We start from the raw sequence: 25,236 nt of genomic DNA on the forward strand, positions 1-25,236 counted from the left end.
CGTCCGCTGCCACGACGGAACGTAACCGGAGCCGGGCGGCGCGCAGGTGAGGGCGTTCAGGGGACGGTGACGACGCGCTGAGCCGTCGGAGAGGGGTTTCTTTTTGGGTCTCCACATAAGGAACTTGTTTTTTGAACGTTTGAAAGAATAAAAATAATATCCTACTTCCAGGAACTGGATTTCCTTCACGTCCACGCAGCTAGCGTGTGGCGGTCCCTGCTTTTAAAACCGAATGAAAGAAGCTTGGCGTGTAGGTGCCTTCCCTGCCCGCCCTCGCTCTCTCCCCATTGCTAACAAAGCCCTCCCGTCTCCCGCAGCCTCCTACGTGATCACTGACCAGACCGAGCTGCGGAAGATCAAATGCATGGAGAAGACGGGGATCAGCATCACCCGCGAGCTGATGTGGTGGTGGGGTGTGAGGCTGGCGACCGTGCGGCAGCTGCTGGAGCTGCTGCAGGCACTGCAGCTCTACCGGGCGGCTCAGGTCATCCTGGACTGTGAGTAGCACCTGTGAGCAGCCCGGCTCTGTGCCCGCCCCCGTCTTCATTGCGCAGGCTGAAGGAACTCTTTGCTGGGAACCTTGTGCTCAAATTGTGAAGTGTCTGCTGCTTCTTATTTTCTGCTCATGGTGGGAAGGGAAGAGCTGACACGGACGAGGGGCCGCTGGTCTGGTCTGGTCTGTCAGCCCAGCTCGTAGTGTCTCTGAGGTGCTTCAGGAGCTGCCAGAGTGAGGCTGTGCTGTGCATGAAGATGGCTCTGTAACACATCCTTGTTTTACCACGGAGCTGAGTTGTGGATGTGTGAATTTTTCATACTTGTCCTTGTTCCCCACTGAAATTCTGCCCTTATACATTAAAAGCCAACAAACTCGTGGCAGAGAAACCTATCAGCAGTTTTGCTTATGCAGTCTGCTTTCCTGCACTGTGAGAACGTTTCCCAAAGGAGTGCTTTGCCCAGTTCACTGTTCTTGCCTTGGTTCCGTTTGCTGTATTTTGGTTACTTTTCTGAGTTGGATGATGACGCTTTGAAAATGCTGTATCTAATTAAGGCAAACCATTTCCCTGTAGAAGTCACAGCACTTTTAAATATAACTTGCAGTTTTTCTCCATTGAAATCAATGGCAGCCATCCATTTTCATAAGCCAGAGGGTGTCTTAGCACAGCTCTGCTGTGGGATCTGTGAAACCCTGGACGAGAGTCCTGGCAAGCTGGCAGCAGCCTCTACTCCCCTCTCCACATATTACCACCCAAAATCCACTTTCTTGGGAAGGAAGTGTTCGTGTGACTTTTGCCTGTTCTCCATAGACAGTCATAGAAAAGTTAGTTAGTGGCCCGAAAAGATCAGAGAAGTACGATGCAGGTGCACATGGATACTGGGCAAAGCTGACAGCAGCGCATGCTGACAGGAGATGGGAGGTGTGCGGGGCACTGCCTGCACGCAGCTGGGGAGGAGGCTGTTCTGCTGTGAGCTGCCTGTGGGCAGGGCTGGCAGCACACACAGCTGGCACTCAGCGACAGGCGTTGCTCATGGAAATTCCCACTGTGTGTCACAGTTTGCTTGCCACTGCAGTTCTATATATAGCACAGCTGGGTTTTTTGTGGGTTCCCGGTACTAGTGTGACTTAGAAACTTTATTTTAGGATGGCAAAAATCTTTAAGGAGGGTATTCTGAATTTCTGTTGATTAAAAAGCGATATTAAGCACAAGCGCGCTTTAGGCAAATTCCATCTCTGTAATGAAACGCCACTGCCACCCACCCTAGCAGGAGTGCTGCTCCGCACAGCTGGGCTGTGACAGCCCTTCGTTCAGAACCGCTCTGGCTGAACTCAATCACCCCACTCAGGAGATGGTAACAATTCTCTCCTCGCTCCTCAACAGAGTGAACAGAGCTACAGGAAAGTGAATTTCCATCTGCCCTAGTGCGTATGGTAGTGAACCAGTTGTGAAATGTGGCTGCGAGGTCCAGCCTGAGTGGACGGGATTGAAAACAACGTGAAGAAACTGGGTCTGGAGCTCTCCAACGCAATAAGCCTGGCTCCTCATAATGCTATTTTTACAGATGCTTTGGAGTAGCCGCTGGCCTCCACGCTGTGGTAACTGTTTTCTTCTGTGCCCATTGTGTATCTCACACAATCCACAGAGAGTTTCTGGCGGTGCTGTGTACGTGCTGCAGCCGGCTGCTCCTTCAGCTATCGCTGTTCTGCCCGGCTGCAGCGCTCTCAGGCCCGCCTTTGTTTGCAGCTGGCTCACTTTGGAGTGTTCCTTCATTCGGTCTGTTCACTGATTTGCTGTAATCCCACCCTGTATGCTGTGGCTTAATCAGAAAAAATCTGCCCTCACCTTCTGAGAAACAAAAAACGCCCCTTTGTTTCTGGTTTCCTTTGTGACAAGGTATTCCGTGCAGGGTTGTGCAAGGAGCTGAAAGTGGGTTTGGTTTTCAGTTCTGTTGGGCGCTTCAAAAAGCCACTGTTCTAACTCTTGACAGTTACTGTGTTACCATAACGCTGTTCAGTCTGACTTACAAGACTCAGACAGGACACCCCGGTGAATGTTTTGCTGGCAGGTTACTTGCAGGAGAGTTGTTTCTATTGTTTCTGCCTTGGACAATTTCTTGCGCAACTCCAGTCCCACTTCTGGATATCTGTTGGAACAAGCTTTTTCCTGTGTTAGTTCTTCAGTTTCAGTGGTGACCTGTTTGACTGATGTGCAGGAAATTGCAAAATTCGTGAAAAACCATGAAAAATAGGTTGAAAGAGGGAAGTGATCCAAATTGTAGAGGCTTCTAGGTTAAAGTACCGGCAGGGGAAGGTCAGCAATTGCAGAACGCAGGGACTGCCAGCTGGAACAGAAGGCCTGCAGACTGCTTGAAACTCAGTGATTTCCAAAACCTGTGGTGTGTGTGATCTCACAGCATTCTGGTGCTTTAAAAACTCCAGAAGGAAGTCAAAGGAAAAAGCTTGCCCTACACAGACACGCTCCCATCTGCGGTCCGAGCTGCAGTGCACTGGAATTGTCATACCTTGCCTTCTAAGCTTCACTTCTACTGAAAGTGGTTTATGAGGAGCATAGCTGAAATTAAAACTCCAGCTTCCTCCTGGCTTCAGATATCCCCAGTGCTTTCTTTGTGCACAAAGAACACAAAGCTATTGTCTGATTTCAAATGCAGAGTGCTGTACTTAAGATGACAAGCTGGTAAAACAGTACAACAAAAAGCTTGTATTGGTACTTGTGCTTATTTTCTTTCATATCAAAAGATTAATTTATATTTTTATGTAAATGTTAAATATATTGCTGATAAAAGATACCAGATAGAAACAAGAGTACAGGATTATAACCAGGAAAATGTGGTTAATAGGCACTAGAAAGTTCTTGTGTCATCTCTGGTGCACACTCAGCATTTCCAGGCTCCTCCTCCCCCTCATTTACCTCTCACAGACCAGAATTCAGCTGCTTTGTCGGGAGGTTTTGACAGCTCTGCGTAGCGGAGTGTCTTCATATCTTTTTATTTCCAGTTTGTTCCTGTCCCAGCTGTAGCCTAATCTGGTTTTAATATTTCCTTGTAAGATGTATGTGCTCTTCAGATCTGAATTTAAATACCAGTGCTACTGAAACAATTTAACAGTATCTGTAAAGCATTCATAATGTTTGCTTTAATGGATAGTCCACTTTCCCGATGGGGATTACTTTCTGCTAACTGATCAGTCAGACTTCCTTCTGCACGGCACTCCTCTTTCCTTCGATCTCCTTTGCAGGGATATCACCCTCCAGCATTACCACCTCTGAAAAAGAAGAGCTGGTAGACTCACCTAAACAGGAGAACGTATCTTTAACTCCCACAGAAAACAAACACAAAGAGAGAGAAAATGAGATAAGTCTGTTGCCATCGCCAGAGCCTTCACAACCAGGAATATCACCAGCATGTAGTAAGTAAAATAATATAACCTGATTTTCAGTAACAGTGAAATGACCGTACAGACAAGAATGCTGAATTTCACTTCAGTATAAATGAACGCATTCCATTCAAAATGGTCCAATTGAATATTTGCCTTTCAACTAGCACTACTGGCTCCTGAGCTGTCAGTCTCTAGCTTGATCACACAGCCACCCGCTCTTCCTTTCTGTACCTGTCCTGGCTGTGAGAGAAGTACTCCCAGGTCTGTGAGAGCACCAGTGCCATGCTAACGCTAGAGCTGTGCGTAACTTCACGCCCTCAGTCCTTCTCTCCACACAGCACAAATCTGGGCCGATGGAGAGCTGTGCAAGCATCAGCAAGCAGCTCTGTTGGGAGATGGAGCAGAACCACGGTGTGGAGGAGAGCGTGTGAACAGCAGTGCAGGCAGAGGCTCTGGAAGCTCCGTGTCCCTGAGCCAGGGCTGGAGGGATGTTCGCAGTCATCGCACAGCGGAGCCGGGCAATAGCTCCATAGACGGCATTTCACGTTTTGACAGCCATAGGTTGTGCGTGGTTAGGCATTTCAGCAAAATCCTGGATGCTCATAATGAGTCAGTGGCAGCAATGTCACAAAAAAGAGGTGTATTATCAGTGCTGCTAATTCAATTTCAGATGCTGTTTCTGGAGGAACCTTGTATTCACTTCCTTCTCCACCACCTCCCCCAAGAGACCTTTTGAAATCCTTACAGTCAAATCCTTCTGTCTCATCAAGTGTGAAGGTAAATCCCTTTAGTTCTCATTGATTATAACAATAAGAATTTGCTTTATGACGTTCTGTGTTTTTCAATTAAAGTTTACTCCTCAACTTTATGTTTAGACTGAATATAGTACTAATTACTTAAATTTTGCTTCGCTTCTTTTTTCTTTTCTGCCAACGAGAGACCAGTGAGGGATACATTTAACAGTGCTACATGGCTTAGCGTGGCTAACATGCCCACAGGTAGCAATTAATTTTGAAGGAATTTCCATTCTAAATTTTGCAGCAGACTCCAATATTTCTACTGGGATCGTAGGACAGTCCAGCATAAACGACTGACTAGTTGGAATGTCACACTTTTAGTTTAAATTTAAAATGTGGTTCCTGCTGAAAACTGGGCCGGTGTCACGTTGAGGTCAGGTTGTCCAGAGCCTTATCTAGTTGAAAACTGAAAATCTGCCATCCCTCTGAGCCCCATCCCAAGGCCCAGCCATCCTGCTGGGAGCTGTTTTGCTCATGCTCCTGACGATTTCAACAGTCTTCTGTTACTCCTCGCTATAGCTCTCTTATCTGCAAGACCATCTAGATGGAACCATCCTGTACTTTTTCAGAGTGTGTTTTCCAGATCCTTGTGTGCACTCTGGTCCCATCCTCGTCCTGCACTGACCTCTTTTTTTTCTTCTTTTTTTTTTTAATTTGCTTTTTGTTTCTAAAGAAGATCGTGCTTTAAGACTTGTAACTCGTCCAAGATGATGTGGTTCAAGAGTAACAGCAATAGGAGAAGGTTGCTACAAAGAACACAGTAATTTCAGAATTTCCTGAGGGGTAGTCGAGGTTTTGTTTTCTCAGGTCTGGAGTAAATTAAGGTTGTGAAAGCTGTACGGTTTTGTGTAGGCTATAGTGGAATTGTAATAACAAGTGGCATTAGGACTTGTCTGACTGGAAGCAACTATTTTGCAAGCACTTCAGAAGTAGCTGTGCAATTCTTAGGAGAAAATAAGTACATTATAGCATGAGAGACACTCCTTTCTGATCCAGTACCATGATATATGCCTCAGGCATAAAGACAAATGGGCTTTGTGGCTTAAATTGATGTCACTTTAAGTACATATAAGGACTTTTAAAGAAAACTGACTCTGTTGTTTGGGAAGGATGGAAATGCAGATTAGCTGTTTTTAGGTGTCTTCTACTGTGAATATTTCTACCAGCAAGACAAATCAACACAGGTATTACAAGTGGAAACCACACCGAGTGATTGCGCAGCACCTGTCACAATTTCTTTCTACAATCACAAGGCTCATTTAGCTCATGGAAAAGAAATATGATGCCTGAAAGAGACGGAGAAAGCATACAAATGTTTATGAGATTAACTTGTCTCTTCTTCCAATGTGTAGCCCTGCAGCTCTTCCCCTCCTCAGCAGGAGACGATGACTGATCTCCCCAGTGGGAGCCTTTTGTGGACCCAGAAAGAAGTTACTAATGCCACAGATGGCTTCAGTGACAAGAGCAGAATTTGTGAAGGCACTTTTGCAGATGTCTACAAAGGTCAGAGGCACAACATGGTGTATGTCATCAAAAGACTGAAAGAGGCAAGTGCTCCACTTCTTTTTCTTTGCAGGAGGTATTTTATTAGAATCTCTTAAACAATTGTCATTTAATATTCTGTGGGCAGAGAACAAGAACTGCTATAAAAAAGAAGTAAAAGAGAAATTATGTTAGTAAACCTAGATGCAGCAATCATGTACGTGAGCTTTTCCTCACATGGGTAGTTCAACTCACTGTATTTGTGGGAGTAGCCTGGGGGTAGCTGCCTGCATCGATAATGGATAAGGATCAGGAATGCCTTCATGCCAGTTTTTGTTCTAATTTATAGTTGTTGTCTATGACACAATACGGTCGTCAGTGAAAACAGCCTGTTTGCTAAAGTTGTCATCTAGAGAGTAAAAGGCCTGCAGGAGTGCAGCACCACGTAATTACTGCTGAGATTCTATTGCATGTTTTCTTTTTTTTTTTCTTTCAGACCGAATGCACAAGCCCAAATTCCACCCAAAGATTTTTTCATACAGAAGTGCAGATTTGCTTTCGGTGAGCAGTCTGTGTATCCTGCATGCACTGTGCTCCTGGGCTGTTCGGTCACACTGATGTGCGTATCCCCCAGGCACTGGGGTTATGCCCTGAGGAAGCAGCATACCTGCCTGCCAGAGATGTGCTGTTCCCTGCAAAGCAAGCACTGCCCCTTGCCACTCTTGGAGATGGTGAAGGCCTGGTGTCTCCTGAAGCTTTGTATCCCTTCTGGCTGCTCAAAACCAGGTTGTGCTATAGCCTTGTCTCTGCTGCTAGTGTAGCTTTCTGTGAACCCGCTCAGGGCTGTTCTGTGTGGCTGTAGTACGAAATGTAATTCCCAATTGTCCTGAATGTAGGGATTTATTCCAGCTTAAGAATGCATTTTTCTGTGTTGCTCTCGTTTCATTTGTAAATCATTATTGATCTGTGCCTGCAGGTGTTGTCATGTCAACATTTTGCAGCTGCTGGGTTTCACAGTAGAATCTGAGTTGCACTGTCTGATATATCCATACCTGCCTAACGGATCACTACAGAACAAACTTCAGCATCAAGTAAGCAGATAACCCGAGTCCATTATTTATGTGTGTTTACAAGTCACGTTATTGTATGAAAAGGAGAAAGATCTCTTGTAATTCTAAGAAACAGACCAAAAGAGCCCAGATGAGCTGTCTGTAGGTATTACGTTCTTTTTCAGTTTCACTACAGCAAGGCAGATCGGGTCAATAAAAAGCTTCTGCTTTGCAGCCTTCAGATTTTTCAAGTAATAACTAATCTGCAAAACATACCTGTCTATATCATTATATTTCATTGGAATTGGGAATGTGGTTCTCATCATTTTCATTCACTCCTACAACATTTTAGAAGGGCTTAAGAGAGAACACTGTGAGGTGTCCAGACCTACTGAAAGAGCATTTGCAGAGATAGGACAGAAGGAGCAGAAAAGCAATCCATCAAAACCAGACCTGTGCCTCTGTGATGGCGTATAATTGATGCTCTCAATAAGTATGACCTTTGCTGTATCCTTATCACACTGTTGTCACAAGGCAGGCAAAGCACACTGTGCAGTGTGCAAGAGTAAGTTCCTTCCTAGGCCTAGAAATCACAAACTCTGCCTTGGACAAAACTTTTGATTTAGGCCAGCTGGCATTTTGCTTGTGATTGCAGTGGGACCAAAACAGGCTTTAGAATGAAATTGTACTGCTGCTGTGTCGTTTTCATTGTTAAAAGAAGACAAAACGACCCCATTCCTTCCTTGCAGGACGATTCTGCTCCACTGGCGTGGGAGACACGAATTAGTATTTCTGTGGGACTCATCCGAGCTGTGGAGTATTTACACAATTTTGGAATTCTTCATGGGAATATCAAGAGGTGAGGGGTTTGGCATTACCTGTACACTCATTAATTCCAGGATTTCTTCAACAGAAGCACCTGAAAGCTTTTATCATGTCGATATTCATTTGCAGCGTCATTCTGCTGTCCCTTGCTCTGTAGGACCTTCATCTTCACCTGATCACGTTTAATTTGTCTCCCTTTTATAAATGATGGAAGTGTTTTCTTCTGAAGCAATGCTTGGAGTGCTCTTAAATCCCCTCTTCCTATCTCCCTGTCTTTACCCTTTCACTGTTACACAGCAGGTCAAATGCTGGAAGTTTTCCCCCTCAGACCTTGCCTTTACTTGAAAAGTGTAAAATTTCACATCAAGTTAAAGTAATTACTTGACCAGTGTTGTCTTTTACAGCTCAAATGTCTTGTTGGATGAAAACTTTACGCCAAAGCTTGGGCATTCAGGTCTGCGACTGTACTCTGCCGATAAAAAGTCCAAATATACTGTGATGAAAACCAAAGTCCTGCAAGCTTCTCTTACTTATCTGCCAGAAGATTTTGTCAGGCATGGGCAGTTAACAGAAAAAGTTGACGTATTTGGCTGTGGTGTGGTAGGTTGCCTTTTTCCATCTTCTGCTGTGGTTGTTGATGTTTGTAGACAGGAAAACGGATGTCTGAGCACATTCCCCACATAGTTGTTTGTTCCTGCAATTTTATTCCCAATTGCTAACTATATAACGAGCTGAGATTCTGTTTTTAATTACCTGCATGTTCCAAATCTACTTCAGTTTGTGACAAAGTGATGTGAATCTTAGGAACAACAAAATGGTAAAATGTTGCAAAAAATGTATTACTGTTGGTAGTTTGAGAAAAAGAGTAGCAGAAAGTTTTCTGTTTGGTTCTCACAATTCTGACAGATTGGCCCCATCCACTGCTACAAACATCTGTCAGTTTGGAAGTTCAGCTGAGATAAGAGTTCAAAACGTCACTTGTCTCAAAAGTTTCCATTTTAACAGGAAGTTTCTCTGTTTGGTGTCATTTCCTATGTAAATTGATATTGACAGTCTTCTTTTTGAACTTCATTTCGTTTTTTATTATCTGTTGCACCTAAGTATAAAATCTGGACTTGCCTCTGGAGGTAGATTTAAGCTGTCATAAATATTGCCCAAATTTGGCATTGTTAAGTGTTAAAATAAAAATGAAATCTAAAATGCCCTGGCAGTTCAATAGTTCATTATTCCTTTACATGTAGACATTTAAAGACAGAGTTTATTGTGAACAAATTGTTTATCTGTCAAATAAACTTTCTAGGTCTTAGCAGAGATACTGACAGGGATTAAGGCACTGGATGAAGGAAGGAGCCCTATTTATCTGGTAAGGAAAAGCAGAAATAATGAACACTAACACGAGTGAATGAGGTGCTGTCATGAGGTGAATTTAATTTTATAGAAATGCAGTTTGCTTCACACACCTTAAAGAAGAGATTTGCTAGAAATTATATCGTGGTTCCATTAACATCAACAGTGCATCACCTTTAGACATGAGGAGAGTATGTATTCCCATTTCACACAGCAGACTCATGAGCACTGCCCTTGCTTATGTTAGGAGATGCTGCAGCATAACTGGTTTTAAGCACATGCTTATTTTCACACTTTGTGCTGAAATGCTGCTGCAGGCTTTTTGTGTGCCAGGAAGGGGTGATACGAGTCAGACTGAGTGGGGAATCTGGGTGGGCTCTGACTGCAGTTGCTCATTACCATGTTTATCAGGCTTTTAGTATTACATTGGTGTCTGGAATTTGTATCCTGGCCAATTTGTCCAGGCTGTCATTAAAACTACGCAAACTGCTTTCACAAGCAGCCAGAACTGCCCAGGCTCACTGAATACCATTAACACCATCTTCATAAAAACAGACTCCACCTATAATCCTTCTCTGCAATGCACTCCTTCTGGTTTGCCATGTTGTTGAAGCCTTTAAGAGGAAGATGGTAGTTTTCGTATGTATAATTTCCAAACAGTTCAGCAACGTCCAAATAGCTTCAGGAAACAAAGGATCCTGAGTTTCTGATTTCTTTTAATAAATAGTTTTAAAAGTCCTGTGCATAAATGCTGCTATGTGCAGCGTTGACGATTTTTCATTCCTTTGGGTGGATATAAGCACAGAGCAGCTGGGTTTGCTTTAGGCAATTTGACATCAGACACATGCAAAGAAAATCTTTGGCCATTTCTCTACTGTGAAAGCAACATTTCTGTGACTTGTACAAAGGGGGATCACTTACAGTTTTTAGATCTATAAACCAGCTGTCGAGGAGCAGTAATAACAAGTACATGGGAAGACTTCTGTTCTCAGTGATTTAGATGGAATTAAACAGTGCTATTAATTTTGTCTTCACTTAATATACCTTTCTCCTTTGAATAGAAAGACATGATTGCCGATGAAATCCAACTGGCAAAAGAAAAATCACACTCCAAAGTCAAGAATTTGGAAAAGCTAGCTGCCAAGGAAATATGCTGTAAATACCTGGACAAGAAAGCAGGACATTTGCTGGAAGAGGTTGCTATTGATTTTGCCTCAGCCATCTGCCTTTGTCTGAGAAAGAAGAATTCTAACATAGCAGAGGTAATATTTTAACAATCTGATTGAGAATTTAGCCTTCATGGCAGCAAGGTCTAGAGCTACAATGTTTGTGCCCCAACTTTTTTGGACTGCCAATAATGTGTGTAGCAAGGGGTATAGGGATTATATTTATTTTGTTGTTTTAAAACAGGTGCTTGAAATTACGGAAACAGCTGAAAATAAATTGAGAGAGCATTACATCTGTGGAGGCAGCACTTCTGGGTTTTCCGTGAATACTCCAGAAGAAACTGATGATGAGACCACCAACCTCAGCATGGATGCCCCTTCTGCAGGGCAGAATAAAGAGGACAGCACACAGCCCGTACTCCTGGCCAGTGGTGGTCAGTGCACACCTTCAGTAGGAGTCGTGCCACCTGACGCTCACTGTTTGCAGATGTCACGGGTCCCTTGTGAATCGGATGAATCGATGAGTTTCATCTGGAATCCTGAAGAGAAATCTACAGATGAGCTATTCAGCAACAACTGTAACAATTCAGAAAATACTCCGAGCTCTGACTGCAGGATAAAGGAGAAAACAAAAGCAAACGGACTCCGGGAAAGAAATGTAGTATGCATCAGAAGTGATGACAACTTGGAAATGGCTGCTACTGCACAAAGCACATTTCAGTCAAAAAATGCAGACCTTGACTCTGCATGTTCATCCCAAGGTAAATGTAGATAAGTCTGAGGGTGCAGAACGTTCTGGTATGTGATGGTTCGGGTGCTTTGGCAGAAGTGTCCATGCTTCTCTTCTAACCCAAGTCTTTACAACAGTTTGGGCTCTTACTCCTTGCTTATGATTTTACCAATAAATCTACAGAATGTTCTCTGTTTCCTTTCTGTCAGTTTTTCTAAACCAAATTTTTAATTTAAAATTGCTGTCTGTGCCTTAGACGCAGATGCATTTTTTTCTCAGTATTTGGAATTTTTTGTTTTTCAGCGTTAGCCAGAGAGGCATCCTGGAAAATAAAAATAAATGACCAAAAAAAGAAGCTAATGGAAAATATTTTGCTGTATGAAGAAGACAAATTAAGCAGTTCTGAACTTTTTGATTCTTAAACCAGATGGATTTATTAGCTGTGACCAACTTACAAGAAGAAATAAGGACTGATTCTTCATTAGAAAGATGATAAAAGTATACCTCTCCTTGAAGTCTGAGTAGCAGATTTGGATCAGAAACATTATCCTTCTCTGAAGAAAAGTGATGGCACTAAGAAACAGAAAATATCTTTCCAAAACAGGCTGAGGCTCAGCACAGCTCTGCCAACAGAAATGCCTTCTTTCTTCTCATCTGCATTACAAAAATATTTAAGGTCCTTTTCTTGTGTATTTCAAAAAGTATCTGCAGATAATAGGTGTCTCATTAAAATACCACAGTCCTAGAAGTTACAGAGCAACCACTGATCCACAATTGGTTAGCAGTGCCCTTTATTGTCATTGCATTGTATATGAAGAGACAAATCTTTGATAGGAGGTTTCAGTTTTCAAATGATCTATTTCATATACTCTTTGGATACCCAAAAACGCTCTGTTAGCAGAGAAGGGAATTTCTATGCAAGTTCTCAGATATATTCTCTATGGTCAATCTCAATGTGAATTGCACTGAAAATAGCTGTAAGACAGGTTGATCTGCTCTGTGGGCTGCTGTACCAGCTATATGTGTTATGTCATGGAGGTCTAGGCAAGTTTCACTGTCAGGAGCTATAGGACAGCAGTGAGCACTTCATAGGGTGTCTCTGAAAGTTGTTTTTCTTCCTAAGTGTCCTTTAAACATTGCTAAGGCTTCTCGTTGTGTTTCACCTGGTGACTACTATACGTTTTGGGTTTTAATTTAAAGTGTCCTCAAATTTATCCTCAATCAGTTGAAATTTGATTAGTTGTATTTATTTTGGCAGTGGATAAAACAGTACAGATGACGTGGGCTGGCTCCTGCAGCCTCACAAAGCCAGCTGTGTTATTCTTTCCTTTGTTCCATGTTAATCTTAGACATATTCTGAGGTATGGAACCTTACCAGATGTTTATTAAGTGCACTATAACACAGCTAATATTCTGCATAGTCTTACAGTAATGGTACTCTTATGTTTGCTATTTGATATAATGTTTTAATCTCAGATTTATACTTCATTAATAAGCTTGAGAATAAAAAATGGAAGAAGCCCTGTCTCTATATCCAGCTTTCTCACGATTCATAGCACAGAAAATCGCCTTTCTGCAGCTTTCTAAAGCACTGTGATGTGTCCATGGGGTGCCCAGCACCTCTCTGCACCCAGCCATCGGCGACTGTAGCAGCGGTGTAAAACGCGCATCCTCACTGCTAAGCAGCTGGTATTTCTCTCACTGATTTCTGGGATGGGTTCCGGTGCCGTTCCTTACCCGCTTGCTGTCTGTTGAACGGCAGCGCAAGAGGGAGAGCGGCCGAGCGGCACGGCACGGCACGGCACCGCCCCGCAGAGCTGCGGGAGACAACGATGCCGCCTGCCGGCAACGCTCCATCGCGCTGCGGAGCGCCTCGGTACCACACAGCGCGCACCACACAGGTCAATGAATGCCGCTCGCGTTTCGCGCGCTGTTCCGCATGACGGCCCGCCCCGCGGCACTCCCTGCACGTCAGACAGGTACCTCTGTTCTTTGCAGCCTGCTGCAGCGCTCCCCGCGGTCCAACAGCTCCTCCGGGGCCCGGGCACAGAGCCGGGCCGCCGCCCGCCGCCTGCCCCCGGTCCCGCGGAGCATCGCTAAGGCGGCCCGAGCGGAGCGAGCGGCGCGGCGGACTCTTTCTTCCCGCCCTTCTCGGAGCGAGTTCAGCCAATCGGTGTCGGGAGCGGTTCCGAGCCTCCCAATGGGCGCAGCGGACCTCCCTGAGGTCCCGCCTACTGGGCCGCCTCCTCAGGATCGGCCTCGGCTCCCTCGCGCTCTCCGCTCTGAGGCCGTGCAGAGCCGTGCGCTTTGGTCTGCGGCAGACTTTCTGTACCTCCTCAGTGGGAAGGTACGTACGTCTGAGAGCGCAGAGCTTTAGGCACGGTTTTCTAAAAAGCTTCCCCCGTCCCGTCAGAGGCAGAACCGCGGCACTGCGGGGCTCTCCGTGTGACAGCCGGGAAACGGCCGTCACGGGCTGCGGAAGCTCTGCTCGGGCAGGAAGCTAGTGTAAAAGCACCTCGTTGCAACAGAACGCCTTTCTTTTTGCAGCAAGTTTGGGTTTGCTGTTTGCCAACTTACTGCTGCAGGCTGTACAAGTCATCTCGAACCGCTGTAGGATGCCGTGCTAGGTTTTATTCCGGGCGGCAGAGCGCATCAGACCTGCTTCAGCCTCGTGAGGCTGTGCGTTACTGGGCTCTGCCACCCTCCTGAGGTCGATGTTGTATTTGCAATACAGAAACCACTGTGTTTAGATCGTTGGGGAAAAGGTTGTGATTTTCTGCTCTTCTTAGGGGCTGGTGGTGGCTGGTGGTTTCCTTCGTTGTTTGTTTGGAGCAGCCTTAGAAGAATGCTGCCCGCTTAGCCGGATAACAGCGTGGTAGCCTTGCCTCGATTTTGATTCTGTAGACTAACCAACCCATGCTTTTTTTCCTCTCCAGTCCTCTACGGTTCTGTCAGAGCTCTAGAAACAGACCCAAACTGCAGAGCTTCCTTTTCAGGGAAGGATTTATGCGCCGTCTCTCGCCAGGAGTTTCCTCACTGTGCTGTTGGGAAATATATTGATTGATTGCTTTCATGGAACATGCTTGGAAAACATTTAATATTTTTCAGAGAGAACACCAGTAGTAGAACTAAGGATTGCCAATGTGACTTCAGTGTTTTGACTCTTCCCTTTCATAACACTTCTGCAGGTTGTGTACCTGAGGAGTCCATGTCAGCACTCTCAGACAGGACTAACTGTGCACTGCAGACAAGATTGCACACCTGAGAAACCTTCTACTGTCCCTATGTTTTGCTTTTCTACAGGCAACCATTAGGCACCTGCATGACTTATGGAGCTGTACAGCAAATGCTGGTAAGATCTGTACCTGGGCATTTGTTCTATAATGGGCAGGAAAACCATTACACTATTTCTTCTGATTGTGGTACCAAAATGTTATGGCTATTGAATTAGTGCTAAGCATCTAAGTATATTTGTTTTCTAGTTGTCTTGGAAATACTTACTCCTTTTTAGTTTTCCCCTTTGCCTGTACAGAAGTTATACCACCTTCTGGTGGTATAACACAAGGTACTGCTAGTGGTATCAAAGGAATCAGTTCACCTGGGCGATAAATTCTGTGTCAGGAAAAAAGAACGTGCCGAAGAACTGAGCCTTGCAGCTGTGTTTACCTTTATCACATTAGCCTCGCCTGGGGTACTTTACAAAACGTCTTCAGGGCACTGACCAGAAAATCATGGATTCATAAATCTCTACATGGGCATTCATGTTGGCATTTCTAAGCACATAATTGCTTATGTACAGAAACGAATGTGTGCCACAGTGGAGCACAGTGGTGTATGCACTTGTAGCATGAAAATATAAGTTGTTTTTCTGATATCTAGCACTAGGACAGGTATGATTCTGAATCTGACTAAGTTAACTGAAAAATTGATTTTATTTTAACTGGAAGAGATATTGGATGGTTTCCTTGCTAATATCCATGTTAACACATCCCTTGAGAATTAAGCAAATTTGGTGACTGAAAGTTGATTCCATGTACATTTAGTTTGCACAGTATATTACGTGAGCCATCTAGTTTGAGATACTCTTAAAAATAACAAATGGTTGCAGTTTCAGCATAAGCTTTATTCTGTTACAGATGTCTGTAGAAGCATAAGATGGAGTTTCCATCAGTTTCGGAAAGAATTCATATAGCTTTCAAATATGTCATTTAAAATAATCACAGTAGATACTAAAGAAGGAAATAAAATAAGTCTACATGTCAGCCTGTGATTCACATTACCCTTTGAAGTTTTGCTTGTAGATTCTTGTCTTTTTCTTAGAGCAAACAAACTACTCAAGTTCATGTCCTCCTTTCTTCGTAGAGATGTAAATTCAGTTCGTTTTAAAGTAAAATTCAAATCAGGCCATCTAGTGCTGTGGATGTCCTTCAGCTTGCTTTAGTCTTTTGTCTGAGTTTCTAAAAAGCCAAAAGATAGGTAGGTTATTTTGAAAATCTTAATATTTTTTCTGAAAATCCCGTTTTGCCAATCAGTACAGAAGTGCCTCAAGCACCCAAATGAAGACAGATAAAGCTTTCAGGTGGTTACATTCTGCTGGGGCATGCATGCATAAAATTGTCTTATTTGTGTAATGGCCGAAAAAGCGGCCCTACAAAAGGAATTCAGAGTGTAGAGAGAAGTGCTTAGGGCAGTTCTTGGGATCCTGAAAAGCTGGGTGAAAGAAGAAGCCCGAGGTGACTAGAATGCATAATAGAGTTTTGAAGCCTGACAAAACCCTTAGAAGATTTGGAAAGGACAGCTTAATATAGTTGAGTGCAAATAAAGAATGAAGGGCAGTAAAGGTAAAAACAAAACTAAAAAACAAAACAAAAAGAAGCAACCAGTTTGTGGTGAGAGTTAGTACTCAGAACATTATTAGTGAGTCATCTAGAATGCTCTTATTTATTCTGCTGTCATTCTTTGAAGTTAAACCAGTGTTTTCTGAACATCAGACACTTCACTTGCTCTCTTAGTGGCAGCTTAGCTACTTAGCCCAGTCATTCCTGAAATGCTGTTCTGACTGTTTCACATGACAGATGGGACATTTGTGGGGTGGCTTTTGTTTTTTGTTTCAAGTTTCTGCATTTATGTCTTATTTGAAATTACCTTTAGCATTCTCTTCAAAAATGTCCTGTAGCATCTTCTCCAATGCTTGCCCATATTCTTGATACTCTCTTTCTGTTATCTTGACACCAATTTCAAAAGGAACATTAAACTATAAAAACATTAAAGGAGTTGAGCAGATGATTTTTGGACAAGGCACTGTAGGTTAATTCTGTGTTAGGCGTGAGAATAAGCAACAGGTAGAAAAATGATGTCCATTCATTTAATAGTGCTGAGACATGTAATGATCGTCTGATAAATATTACACATGGCTACTGCATGATAAAGTAGAGGAGATAAAACTAGAAGAAACTTGCATTACTGCATGTTAGTTCTGAAATGTAAGTGAATCCTTAACAGGAGATCATGATCTGCCTTTGTGCAGATACTTTTGAATTACTTCATGCTGTCAATGCTGGCAGTTTTCACGTGTCTTTTCCTACGTGCCCTTCAAGTTAAATGACTGTGGCTTTCAATTGTACATCTCCTGTGGCAGGAATTGTATTCCTGCTCCAACAAAATCATTTGAACTTGTATGTGAGCAGGAATGAAAAATACACACCTTAATATCAACACTGTTATTGTCATCTTCTCCCGCTGTTTCATCTGTATCCCAAAAGCTTTCTGTGCCTCGGGGATGTAATCTTGCTGTTGGTTTTCTTGTATCCTTTTGTTGCTAGAAAGCAAGCAAAATAGCACCTGTATAAAACTCCCATAATCAAATTGGTCTGTAGCAGGGAAAATAGAATTCATAATTAATGCAGATGCAGCAAATTAATTAGAGCCATCCCTGGCTTCTTTTAAAGTTATGATTAGTTAAAGCTATCAGTGACTTCTTTTAAAGTTACGTGGACGTTAGGTATACAATAACTGTACTACTATTCTGCATCCACTTTATCAGCCGTTTGTTTTAGGGTTCCTTATGGAACAGCCACCTTCCAATTCATTTTCAAAGTGTAGTTAACAACTTATTTAAACAGCTCCTTTGCATTTCTTTGTGGGTTTTTTTTGTTCAGTTTGTTGGTTTGTTTCTAAGATTAGTAGTTATGTTTTCTCATGTGAATGGTTTGTTACAGTCATTCTCTGGAATTCCTCCTTCTTCTTCCAGAAACATTCTTCCAAACCTCTGAACACTGTAAAGAATTTGGCTTCAAGAAATTATAGAGGAAGACAATTTCAAAAAAGCATTATTCTGAATTTTTACCTGTATGTTTTTATATGCGGGGCTTAAAAAACTAGAGCCAGCCTGAGCAGTTTCTGTCCCGAGGATGCTGAGAAGGAGAATTCCTAGCAGAGCAAGTCTGAGAAACATGATTGTCTTCGTTAGGTGGTGCTTTATTTCTCCTGATTTGAATGATATGCAGTTGTTTCTAAAAACAGATATAGAAAGAAAGCACATTTGTTGCATGCAAAAAGGCAATATATTCCGTCAAAAGAGATTATTACTTACTGTGTTTTCTTCTATAACTGAGATGTAATAACTGGAGCAGATAGGTTAGCAGAGAGAAATTACAGAGGGAAACTGGCGAAAGCTTAGAAATGCTCTGAAACTTCTCCGGGTTACCTTTGCTGCTTCACCAAACTGCTGCTTTCTGAAGCACCTTATATAGGATATTTATATAGGGATATTTGTTCTGTGCTGTGCTATTTCTGTAAATGCAGTCTGACGTGTATTCAAATTCCTTGGAAACACGGTGTGCCTGTAAGATAACAGTCTACAACACCATGAAAACGGCATACATCTGTTGCTGAGTTCCTTTCTATGTATAATGAAGTTGTGCAGGGAATTGTGTGTTTCTCATTTCATTTTTCTGCTGTGGCATTAACATCATTCCTTCTAAAAACTAGTAGCTGTAATGGCTCAGGACTTTCCCTTTCCAAAAAATAGCCCTTTTCCTGTTATATGGTGTGGTGTAACAGAAAAGAAGCAGAACTGAATTCCTGGCCACGTCTCTTGTGTTTGCCCCAAGTGTGCTTCCTCTCATCTACATTCTCTTCTGGGTTCTATCAGATTTCCTTGTCCTTTGTAGGAGGACTGAAGGCAAAGATGTTACCTGGAAACATCATTTCTGTTACTTTGAAAATGAAATACTGCACTTTGAAGATGTCAGTGAATAGCTGTAGCAATGTCTGAGGCTCTAGAAAACATCCTGTGAGGATTTTCTTCAAACCTGAGAACAATAGGGATGAAGTAGGAGCACACAGTAAAGGATGACAAATGTACACCTTCTGTTGCTTGTGTTCTAACTAGACTTGAATGATGTGGCTCATCTGTGGGATTTATTCTATGCTACAGATCACAAACCTTCAGTGTTAGGATGGAGGAAGGCATGGGAAATGTGTGAGATGGAAGATGAGAAGGAATTTAGTTGAGTCAGATTTGCTGATGGAAAAACGTAACTTGGAGCATCACTACACAGAGCACCCATCGTAACAGTGCTCTGCCCAACGAGGACGGTCTCGTTAGCACATCTGCAGGTTTTGAAACTAGTTTTTTTTCCTAGGGATGCAGTTCCACGTTGTTCTCTTTCACAGATTCCATGTCTCATGTTACTGCTTCCTAGCTGATTATTTCAAATACCTGAAACATGCAGCCATGTTTCAAATCAGATTTGTGGAATGATCCAATTATTAAAAGAAAATCATTTCTGAAACACGTCCATGGTATCGGCTGACTTGGTAGCACCAAGAAAGCTGGTAGCTGCAGTAGGGAGCTGAGAACAAGCGGAGGCAATGGATCAAATCCCCTCTGCAACAAAGTTAGGTTAAGAAGTTCTTGCAGAGTTAGATCTCCATCTTGACTTTTGTCCGAGAGCCTGCTGGCAGAGAACACAAAGGGGCACAAAGGAAGTAGGCAGTGATGAACCACTGGAGAGCTTCCGGGTCCTAACAGAATTACTCTAACAGAAGCCCCTTGCATTTTCATGGCATACTGTGGATTCTGGCCAGACTAGGCCTTCACTAGCTCTTACAAAGCCATGTACAAATACCATACATGAGAGCCACACTAAGGCACCTGTCAAGGTAGACTACCGAAATCCCCCATACGGCCCCTGTGAAAGATTACCAAATACAGCATACCAGGCTTTAACCAATAAGACTTTATTTTGTTGTCTAAACAAAAACCTGAGGTACAATATAGAATTGTGGCTAAAAAAAAAAAGAATGTCTTCAAATAGTATTTTCATTTGTTGATGTTCATTAAATAAACAAGTTTGAGATTACTGTAAAGCAAAATACATATGCATTCTGCTACTCTTTTTCATCTTTGGAGGTTTTCATGTATCTGAGCACATTACTTCTAGGGAAACCCAAGCACCATTTCAGTACCACCAGAATGTTGTCTACTGCTAACTCCACCAGCCCGCCCCGCCACTTGAAATAGTTTTGGCCTTTGAGTGGCAGAGCATTTGCCCCTTACACAGATGGGCTCACACGTGAGCACTTTCATTGCCTGCCTCCTCCTGTTCCTGCTCGAGTGCTTGAAGTGTATCCAATTAAATCCAACTCCTAAACCAGAAGGCAGGTTACAATTTTTACAGGATCAGGGAGTAGCACAAGGCACAGTACTTTGCTCCTCTCTTCATCTTTAATTTAAGGGAATGTCAATTAAGGCTGATTATCAACACATTGTAGCCTCCCAGTATTGGTTAAGAGCGCTCATAAAATTGGACAGTTATTTCCCATTTTGTGTCCAGTTTGGATAAAACCAGTTCTTATCTGATTCAAGAAACATTGCAAGTCAGGTATAGCGATCGCTTCCAGCAGCTGGACTGGTCAGTCTCACATCACTGCTCATTCTGCTGCCCTTCTGTAACAGCAGACACTCCTCCTTGGCCCTTGTTGACATCGCTGATGCATGCCCACAGCCCATCTACTGATTCCTTCCACAGCGTGACCTCAAAAACAGAGCAGGAAAAGGTTTTAGCCTTAAACATTCTCCGTTTCTCATTTTCTTTGTAATGATCGCATCACTAAGACGGTGATGGTCTATCAATACAGCAGTGTGTCAGAGTTGTTTTAAGCATCAAATTATTTGTAGCTGTTTGCTAAATCGTTATCCAGCAATAAAGGGAGTGAGAATTAATTCTGGTGGTAGTATCCCTACAAAATAAAATTAAGCCTACATTTCCAATCAGGACTAAGAATGCAATGCATGTAGTTTGCCAGACATTAGGGTCTTCCTCCCCTTTAGATAAATGAATAAACAAACAAACCACACAAAAAAAACCCCCCACTACTGCATCAAAGGAAAGTCTTTAGCAGCCTTAACTCAAAACAACAGAAGCAAAAATATGACATGCAAGAGTAAACTGAGGCTGCAGTACTCACTTTATTGTCTCCTCCAGACACTGCAAGTATATTTGCAGTAATGGACCAACTCACATGCCAGACAACGTCGTTGAACTTGTGCAGCAATTTTGGTGACCATGAATTTCCAGAGGCATCATCGCATGTCCAGATAAACACTCTGCCATCCTATAAAGACAAACAGGTTGGGTTGGCTGGCCACAAGTTGGTAACACAAAAACAAGCTTCTTTGCATTTCCAATTATGACTGCACTTACACTGATGTGAACTCTAAGTGTGCCTATATGCACATCTGCTGTACGTAACGGTCTTTCTTCTTACTCCAGCCAAAAGCAAGGCACAAGTACAGCTCACTCCTTTAGAAGTCTCACCTGTGAACAGCTAGCAATGGTACTTGTTGGCAAGCCTATGGATGGAGCCCAGGCTACATCTCGAACCCAGTCACTGTGTGCCTCCAGCTTCTGCTCTTCTTTCCACTGGCCATCTTCTTCTCTGAAAATACATTTACACAGTTGGAAGGATGGCAGCAATGCCAGCTGTGCTTTCCACCTACTGTTCTGGAAGACTTTTTATTGCTTTCAGCCTCTGGTTTTATCCCGATAGCACAAAGCACAAACATTCCTTACTCTCCTCCAAAAAGCTGTATGGCTTAAGCTGACAAAATCCTTTCTAGAGAACAGAATGCAACACAGGAGAAACACATTTGGTCTTCAATTACTGTATGGAGATCTGCTATTCTGCAAATAACAAATTTCAGTAATCAAAGACAATTAAACAGCCACTTTTCAAGATAAGATTAAGCAGATCTGGCATGAATTCTATGAGTGTTTCTAAGTCACTAAGTTGTTTCTATTTTTAAAGTACTTTTCTAAAATAGTAATAGTTAAAGATGAAAGCATAGAGATGCCTGAAGTATAACTCAAGGTGCTATTAGGGACATTCAGAGACCATAAAGAATGACTTTTTTTAATTATTTTTATTTATTTATTTATTTATAAGTTCTTAAGCCTGGTAAGAAAGGACTTACTTCCAGATCTTGACAAGGTTGTCACAACCACCAGATGCAAATCTTTTGATGTAGTTTGGTTTTTGACCAGATGGTTGTTCTATAAGGCTGCCTGGTACAACAGCAGGAGCCCAGCTAACTGCATTACATCCAATCTATATAAGGAAAAAAATAAGATCATCACTAAAAGCTGTGGAGGGAGCAAAGGACATCTATGCTGGATGGATAATTAGATGGATAAGAACTTCAGAAACGGTCTATTCTCAACTGTGCATTTATTCAGGAAGTGTTAGGTAGCTTAGTAACTGTCTTATGGGCAAATATCATCTTGGAAATGTATACAGTGGAGACAGATTAAAAAAAAAAAAAGAAGAAAGAGATGCAAGATGTAGGCCATTGCTAGGAGTGAGGAATGCAGAGAGAATCTGTGGGCCCACAGCTCAATTTTCTTTTAATGCAAGCCACCATCATTAACTGCTTAGATGCCTGCCAAGTTTTATTTAAACAAAAAGTTCCACTGCTGTGGGAAAACACAAGTTTTTCTCTGCAGTTTTTCCAGCTTCTAGTTGAAGTTTACTCACAGCCAGATCGCAGGAGGTGTTCTTAATATCAAGGCCATTTCCCACTATGTAACTTCCAGCACTGTGTTTAACAATCACACTCAGATGTATTATCACATGGCTTTCACATTATTTTCTGCTCCATTTTACTTACTGTAAATATAGTTTCTTACTTTGGATTTATTTAAAACAAGTTATTTAGGGTTCTGGAAAATGATTTACATTACTTAATTGTATTTCACTATTTAGCTAGTCTGCATATTCTCTGAAGCATCAACTCAATGCTCATCCGAGGCTCCAACTTACAGTATGTGCATTGCTGATCTTTTTGACTTCCCACTGCCCATCACCCGTGTAGCTCAGTAATGAAATTGCGCCATCGGAGCTCCCGCAGGCCAGTATCAGCCCATAGTCGTGTGGTGCCCAGCAGACAGAATTCACTGTGAGGGATGAGACAGACTGGGTTACCGCAGAGCGCTAACTAAAACTGCCTAACCCAATTGCTGACTTGTACTAGTGAATGGTTACTAAAAGTGAGCAGCTTTGCAAGCTAAGAAGAGTTTTAGCATTCCTGAATTTCAGCAAAGACAATTACCACAGTTTACTGAACGATGGAAAACTGCCTCTATGTTTAGCCCCATTCTAGATACAGACCACCAGAACAGCACTTTCAATGAGGTAAAACCCTCTTGACTATCCTGTGCAACAGTGAAGAGATATCAATGATCCTAGAACAAAAGCTGACAAGCTGGCACAGCATTTGAAGTCTAGATCAGTAACAAAACAAAGGTATGCATCTATTATATACTCATTTTTAACCCTGGCTTAGTCTTAAGAGCATGGATCAAGAGTATTCTAATTGATTCGTTTGAGAATAAAGAGCAATACTGAACAGCAAAGCACCTCTTCTTTCTTTGGCATACTGAACATTTCAGAAACTTCTCAGCTTTGCTTGTAGGAGAACCAATCATCTCAACAAAAGAGTTTCAACTGGAAAAACAAAACACAGCATACTAAAGTTCCTTTTTCCTTTCGTCCTGTAGCAGACACATACAAAGCTATTTCAAGACTTCAGTACCCTACGACCTTGTTTATCCAAAGCTGATTTACTTGTTCTGTGCAAACTTGTCCTGTGTATGTACCAAGACAACTGATTATCCAACACTATGCCATTCTGTACGTGTCCCCCCTGTGCGGAACAGACTTACTGTCTTCTCTCCATTAACTGTTCACAATCTGATGGAAGATTTCTTCCTTAACAATGATGGATTTATTCCAGTCCAAACCCCATCCTTGTCCCAGTTTCACTTCCCAGTTCCAGACACCACACACCTGAGGAATCATGCCCTGTGTACTCATAGGTCTTTTCCCAAGTGCCATTTTCTTCCTTCCAGATAATAACCTTCCTGTCATAGGAGCAGGAAGCCAAGATGTTTCCGTACATAGGATGAGCCCAGGCAACTTGCCACACTGGACCTTCATGCCTGCAAGAAACAACATTATTTGGAAAAGCTGAGAGAAATGCATTCCTGTTGTGGCAAACTGGTGGTCTGTACATCACTGATACAATGATATGAAGAATACGAGTAAAACCAAGATGAAAAATAGGGTATGACTGCCAGACAAAGCCATTACCATTGAAAACAATTCCAAACATTTATCCTTGTATTAAGATTGGGAGTTTAACTCTATAGAAATATAGGTGTTAAGTAAGCAGTGAATCAGAAAGCCACAGCGTTACTTCTAACCGTCTCTGCTCCCCCTGGAGGCTCTCAGCAGATCTTTAGAACAACGAGCCACAAAGAACCACCCGGGAGAATTTACCACACATCCTAAGTCACCGAAAGGCAAAAGGACAAAATGTTAAAGACTTGCGAAGAACATCATCTTTTAAGACCATTTACCCTCTTAGGTCTGCAATGAGGATTTGCCCTCCATTCCGAACATCAAAGATTTTCACAGATCTGTCTGAAGAACAGGTCGCCAGCCGAGTGCCATAGTAATCCATCTGTGCATCGTGCTGCAAGGCAACACAGAAGGTGCTGTTGGCCCATGTGAGCTCTGCTTTCTTAATAAACATCATTACATTTTGGAAGCAGCTCTAAGAACTGCAAGCAGATCACTGAGTCCCAACATGACAGGATAAGGGGGACAGTCTTTAAATAATCCAGACAAACCACACAAGTCATTTATTTCCCCACCTGCTCTTTTCTCTGACTGCACAAGCGCTACTCGTGCAGCAGGTTGGGTTCAGAGTGGGGATGCACAGCGCTTTCAGGAGAGGACAGGAGCTTGGTGCCACCAAGTGCAAAGCCTTGGCCAAGTTACTGCTGTCATTTCTTACAGTGTACATTCAGTGTAATTGCACTAACGTCTTTGGTTTAGCTTGAAACATCAGCGTTTAACAGCACTCCTTGCTCTCATAAGCTGCTTTGTAATCCTTCCTCCTATGCATGCTTGCACGGCAGCTCCCGCAAACACCCGCATCAAGGAAACCAGCGCTGTCACCCAGCTCCCATGCCGTGCAGCACACAGCTGTACTTTGTTCCATTGAAACAACCCCGAGCACGAAAACCGCATTAAACTTTTCCTCCTTTCCATTTTCCTGCTCCCCATTACGAAATAGCACTCTAGAATTGTAGCCGGGATTTGATATTTCACGTCCCAGAAACCTTTCCGCACGGATACACCGTGCCCTCTGACCCCGCAGTCCCGGTACAGCCCGGCACAGCAGCCTCACAGCGCCGAGCCGCGTTTTCCGAGGCCGCGCGGCAGCAGCAGCAGCAGCAGCGCACACTTACAATCATGTCCTCGTGAGAGGTGTCCACGGTGTTAATGACGGAAACCTGCGGAGGGAAAGGGGCCGGTTAGGGAGCATCGCACCGCGCACGGGCCCGGAGCCGCGCCCGGCCGGGGGCACACGGCCGGC

General features: G+C 43.0%; 3 protein-coding genes across 4 annotated transcripts; 1 reads left to right on the forward strand and 2 right to left on the reverse strand.

The window, feature by feature from the left end:
* The first annotated feature begins 79 nt into the window (after positions 1-79).
* On the forward strand, positions 80-12,819 carry IRAK2 (interleukin 1 receptor associated kinase 2). Its single transcript, XM_010718774.3, has 12 exons — positions 80-497; positions 3,752-3,922; positions 4,563-4,669; positions 6,042-6,236; positions 6,668-6,732; positions 7,148-7,262; positions 7,970-8,079; positions 8,450-8,645; positions 9,346-9,408; positions 10,454-10,654; positions 10,803-11,319; positions 11,592-12,819. Exons 1-12 carry the CDS (start codon positions 233-235, stop codon positions 11,708-11,710), a joined length of 2,124 nt encoding a protein of 707 aa, XP_010717076.1. The 5' UTR covers positions 80-232; the 3' UTR covers positions 11,711-12,819.
* Positions 12,820-15,397: 2,578 nt separating this feature from the next.
* Positions 15,398-19,419, reverse strand: GHRL (ghrelin and obestatin prepropeptide). Of its 2 annotated transcripts, none has more exons than XM_003210209.3 (5): positions 17,881-19,419; positions 17,635-17,800; positions 16,993-17,106; positions 16,434-16,542; positions 15,398-15,745 (listed from the first exon to the last, which is right to left on the reverse strand). In XM_003210209.3, the coding sequence occupies exons 2-5, from the start codon at positions 17,740-17,742 to the stop codon at positions 15,726-15,728; spliced, it is 351 nt and encodes a 116-aa protein (XP_003210257.1). In that variant the 5' UTR covers positions 17,743-17,800; positions 17,881-19,419; the 3' UTR covers positions 15,398-15,725. The 2 variants fall into 2 exon arrangements, with proteins under 2 accessions (XP_003210257.1, XP_031411489.1); XM_031555629.1 differs by having other exon boundaries at positions 15,416-15,745; positions 17,995-18,017.
* Positions 19,420-19,511: 92 nt separating this feature from the next.
* On the reverse strand, positions 19,512-25,214 carry SEC13 (SEC13 homolog, nuclear pore and COPII coat complex component). Its single transcript, XM_010718775.3, has 8 exons — positions 25,109-25,214; positions 24,212-24,327; positions 23,640-23,791; positions 22,614-22,747; positions 21,769-21,902; positions 21,113-21,233; positions 20,763-20,909; positions 19,512-20,329 (listed from the first exon to the last, which is right to left on the reverse strand). The coding sequence occupies exons 1-8, from the start codon at positions 25,112-25,114 to the stop codon at positions 20,219-20,221; spliced, it is 921 nt and encodes a 306-aa protein (XP_010717077.1). The 5' UTR covers positions 25,115-25,214; the 3' UTR covers positions 19,512-20,218.
* Between the last annotated feature and the right edge of the window lie 22 nt (positions 25,215-25,236).

The sequence above is a fragment of the Meleagris gallopavo genome, chromosome 14 (assembly GCF_000146605.3).
Source record: "Meleagris gallopavo isolate NT-WF06-2002-E0010 breed Aviagen turkey brand Nicholas breeding stock chromosome 14, Turkey_5.1, whole genome shotgun sequence".
Lineage (NCBI taxonomy): Eukaryota > Metazoa > Chordata > Aves > Galliformes > Phasianidae > Meleagris > Meleagris gallopavo.

Excerpts from the sequence above, each read along its gene's own strand:
- IRAK2 (XM_010718774.3), top strand. The coding sequence starts at position 233 with ATGAAAGAAGCTTGGCGTGTAGGTGCCTTCCCTGCCCGCCCTCGCTCT. Across the intron at positions 3,923-4,562 it reads AGGAATATCACCAGCATGTA|ATGCTGTTTCTGGAGGAACC; the intron begins GTAAGTAAAATA and ends ATTCAATTTCAG. Across the intron at positions 10,655-10,802 it reads AGAATTCTAACATAGCAGAG|GTGCTTGAAATTACGGAAAC; the intron begins GTAATATTTTAA and ends GTTTTAAAACAG.
- SEC13 (XM_010718775.3), bottom strand. Across the intron at positions 22,748-23,639 it reads CACAGGGCATGATTCCTCAG|TGAATTCTGTCTGCTGGGCA; the intron begins GTGTGTGGTGTC and ends CATCCCTCACAG. Across the intron at positions 21,234-21,768 it reads AACCTTGTCAAGATCTGGAA|AGAAGAAGATGGCCAGTGGA; the intron begins GTAAGTCCTTTC and ends ATGTATTTTCAG.
- GHRL (XM_003210209.3), bottom strand. The coding sequence starts at position 17,742 with ATGTTTCTCAGACTTGCTCTGCTAGGAATTCTCCTTCTCAGCATCCTC. Across the intron at positions 17,107-17,634 it reads CCGCATATAAAAACATACAG|CAACAAAAGGATACAAGAAA; the intron begins GTAAAAATTCAG and ends CTTGCTTTCTAG. Across the intron at positions 15,746-16,433 it reads TTTTGAAGAGAATGCTAAAG|AAACTCAGACAAAAGACTAA; the intron begins GTAATTTCAAAT and ends TTGGCTTTTTAG.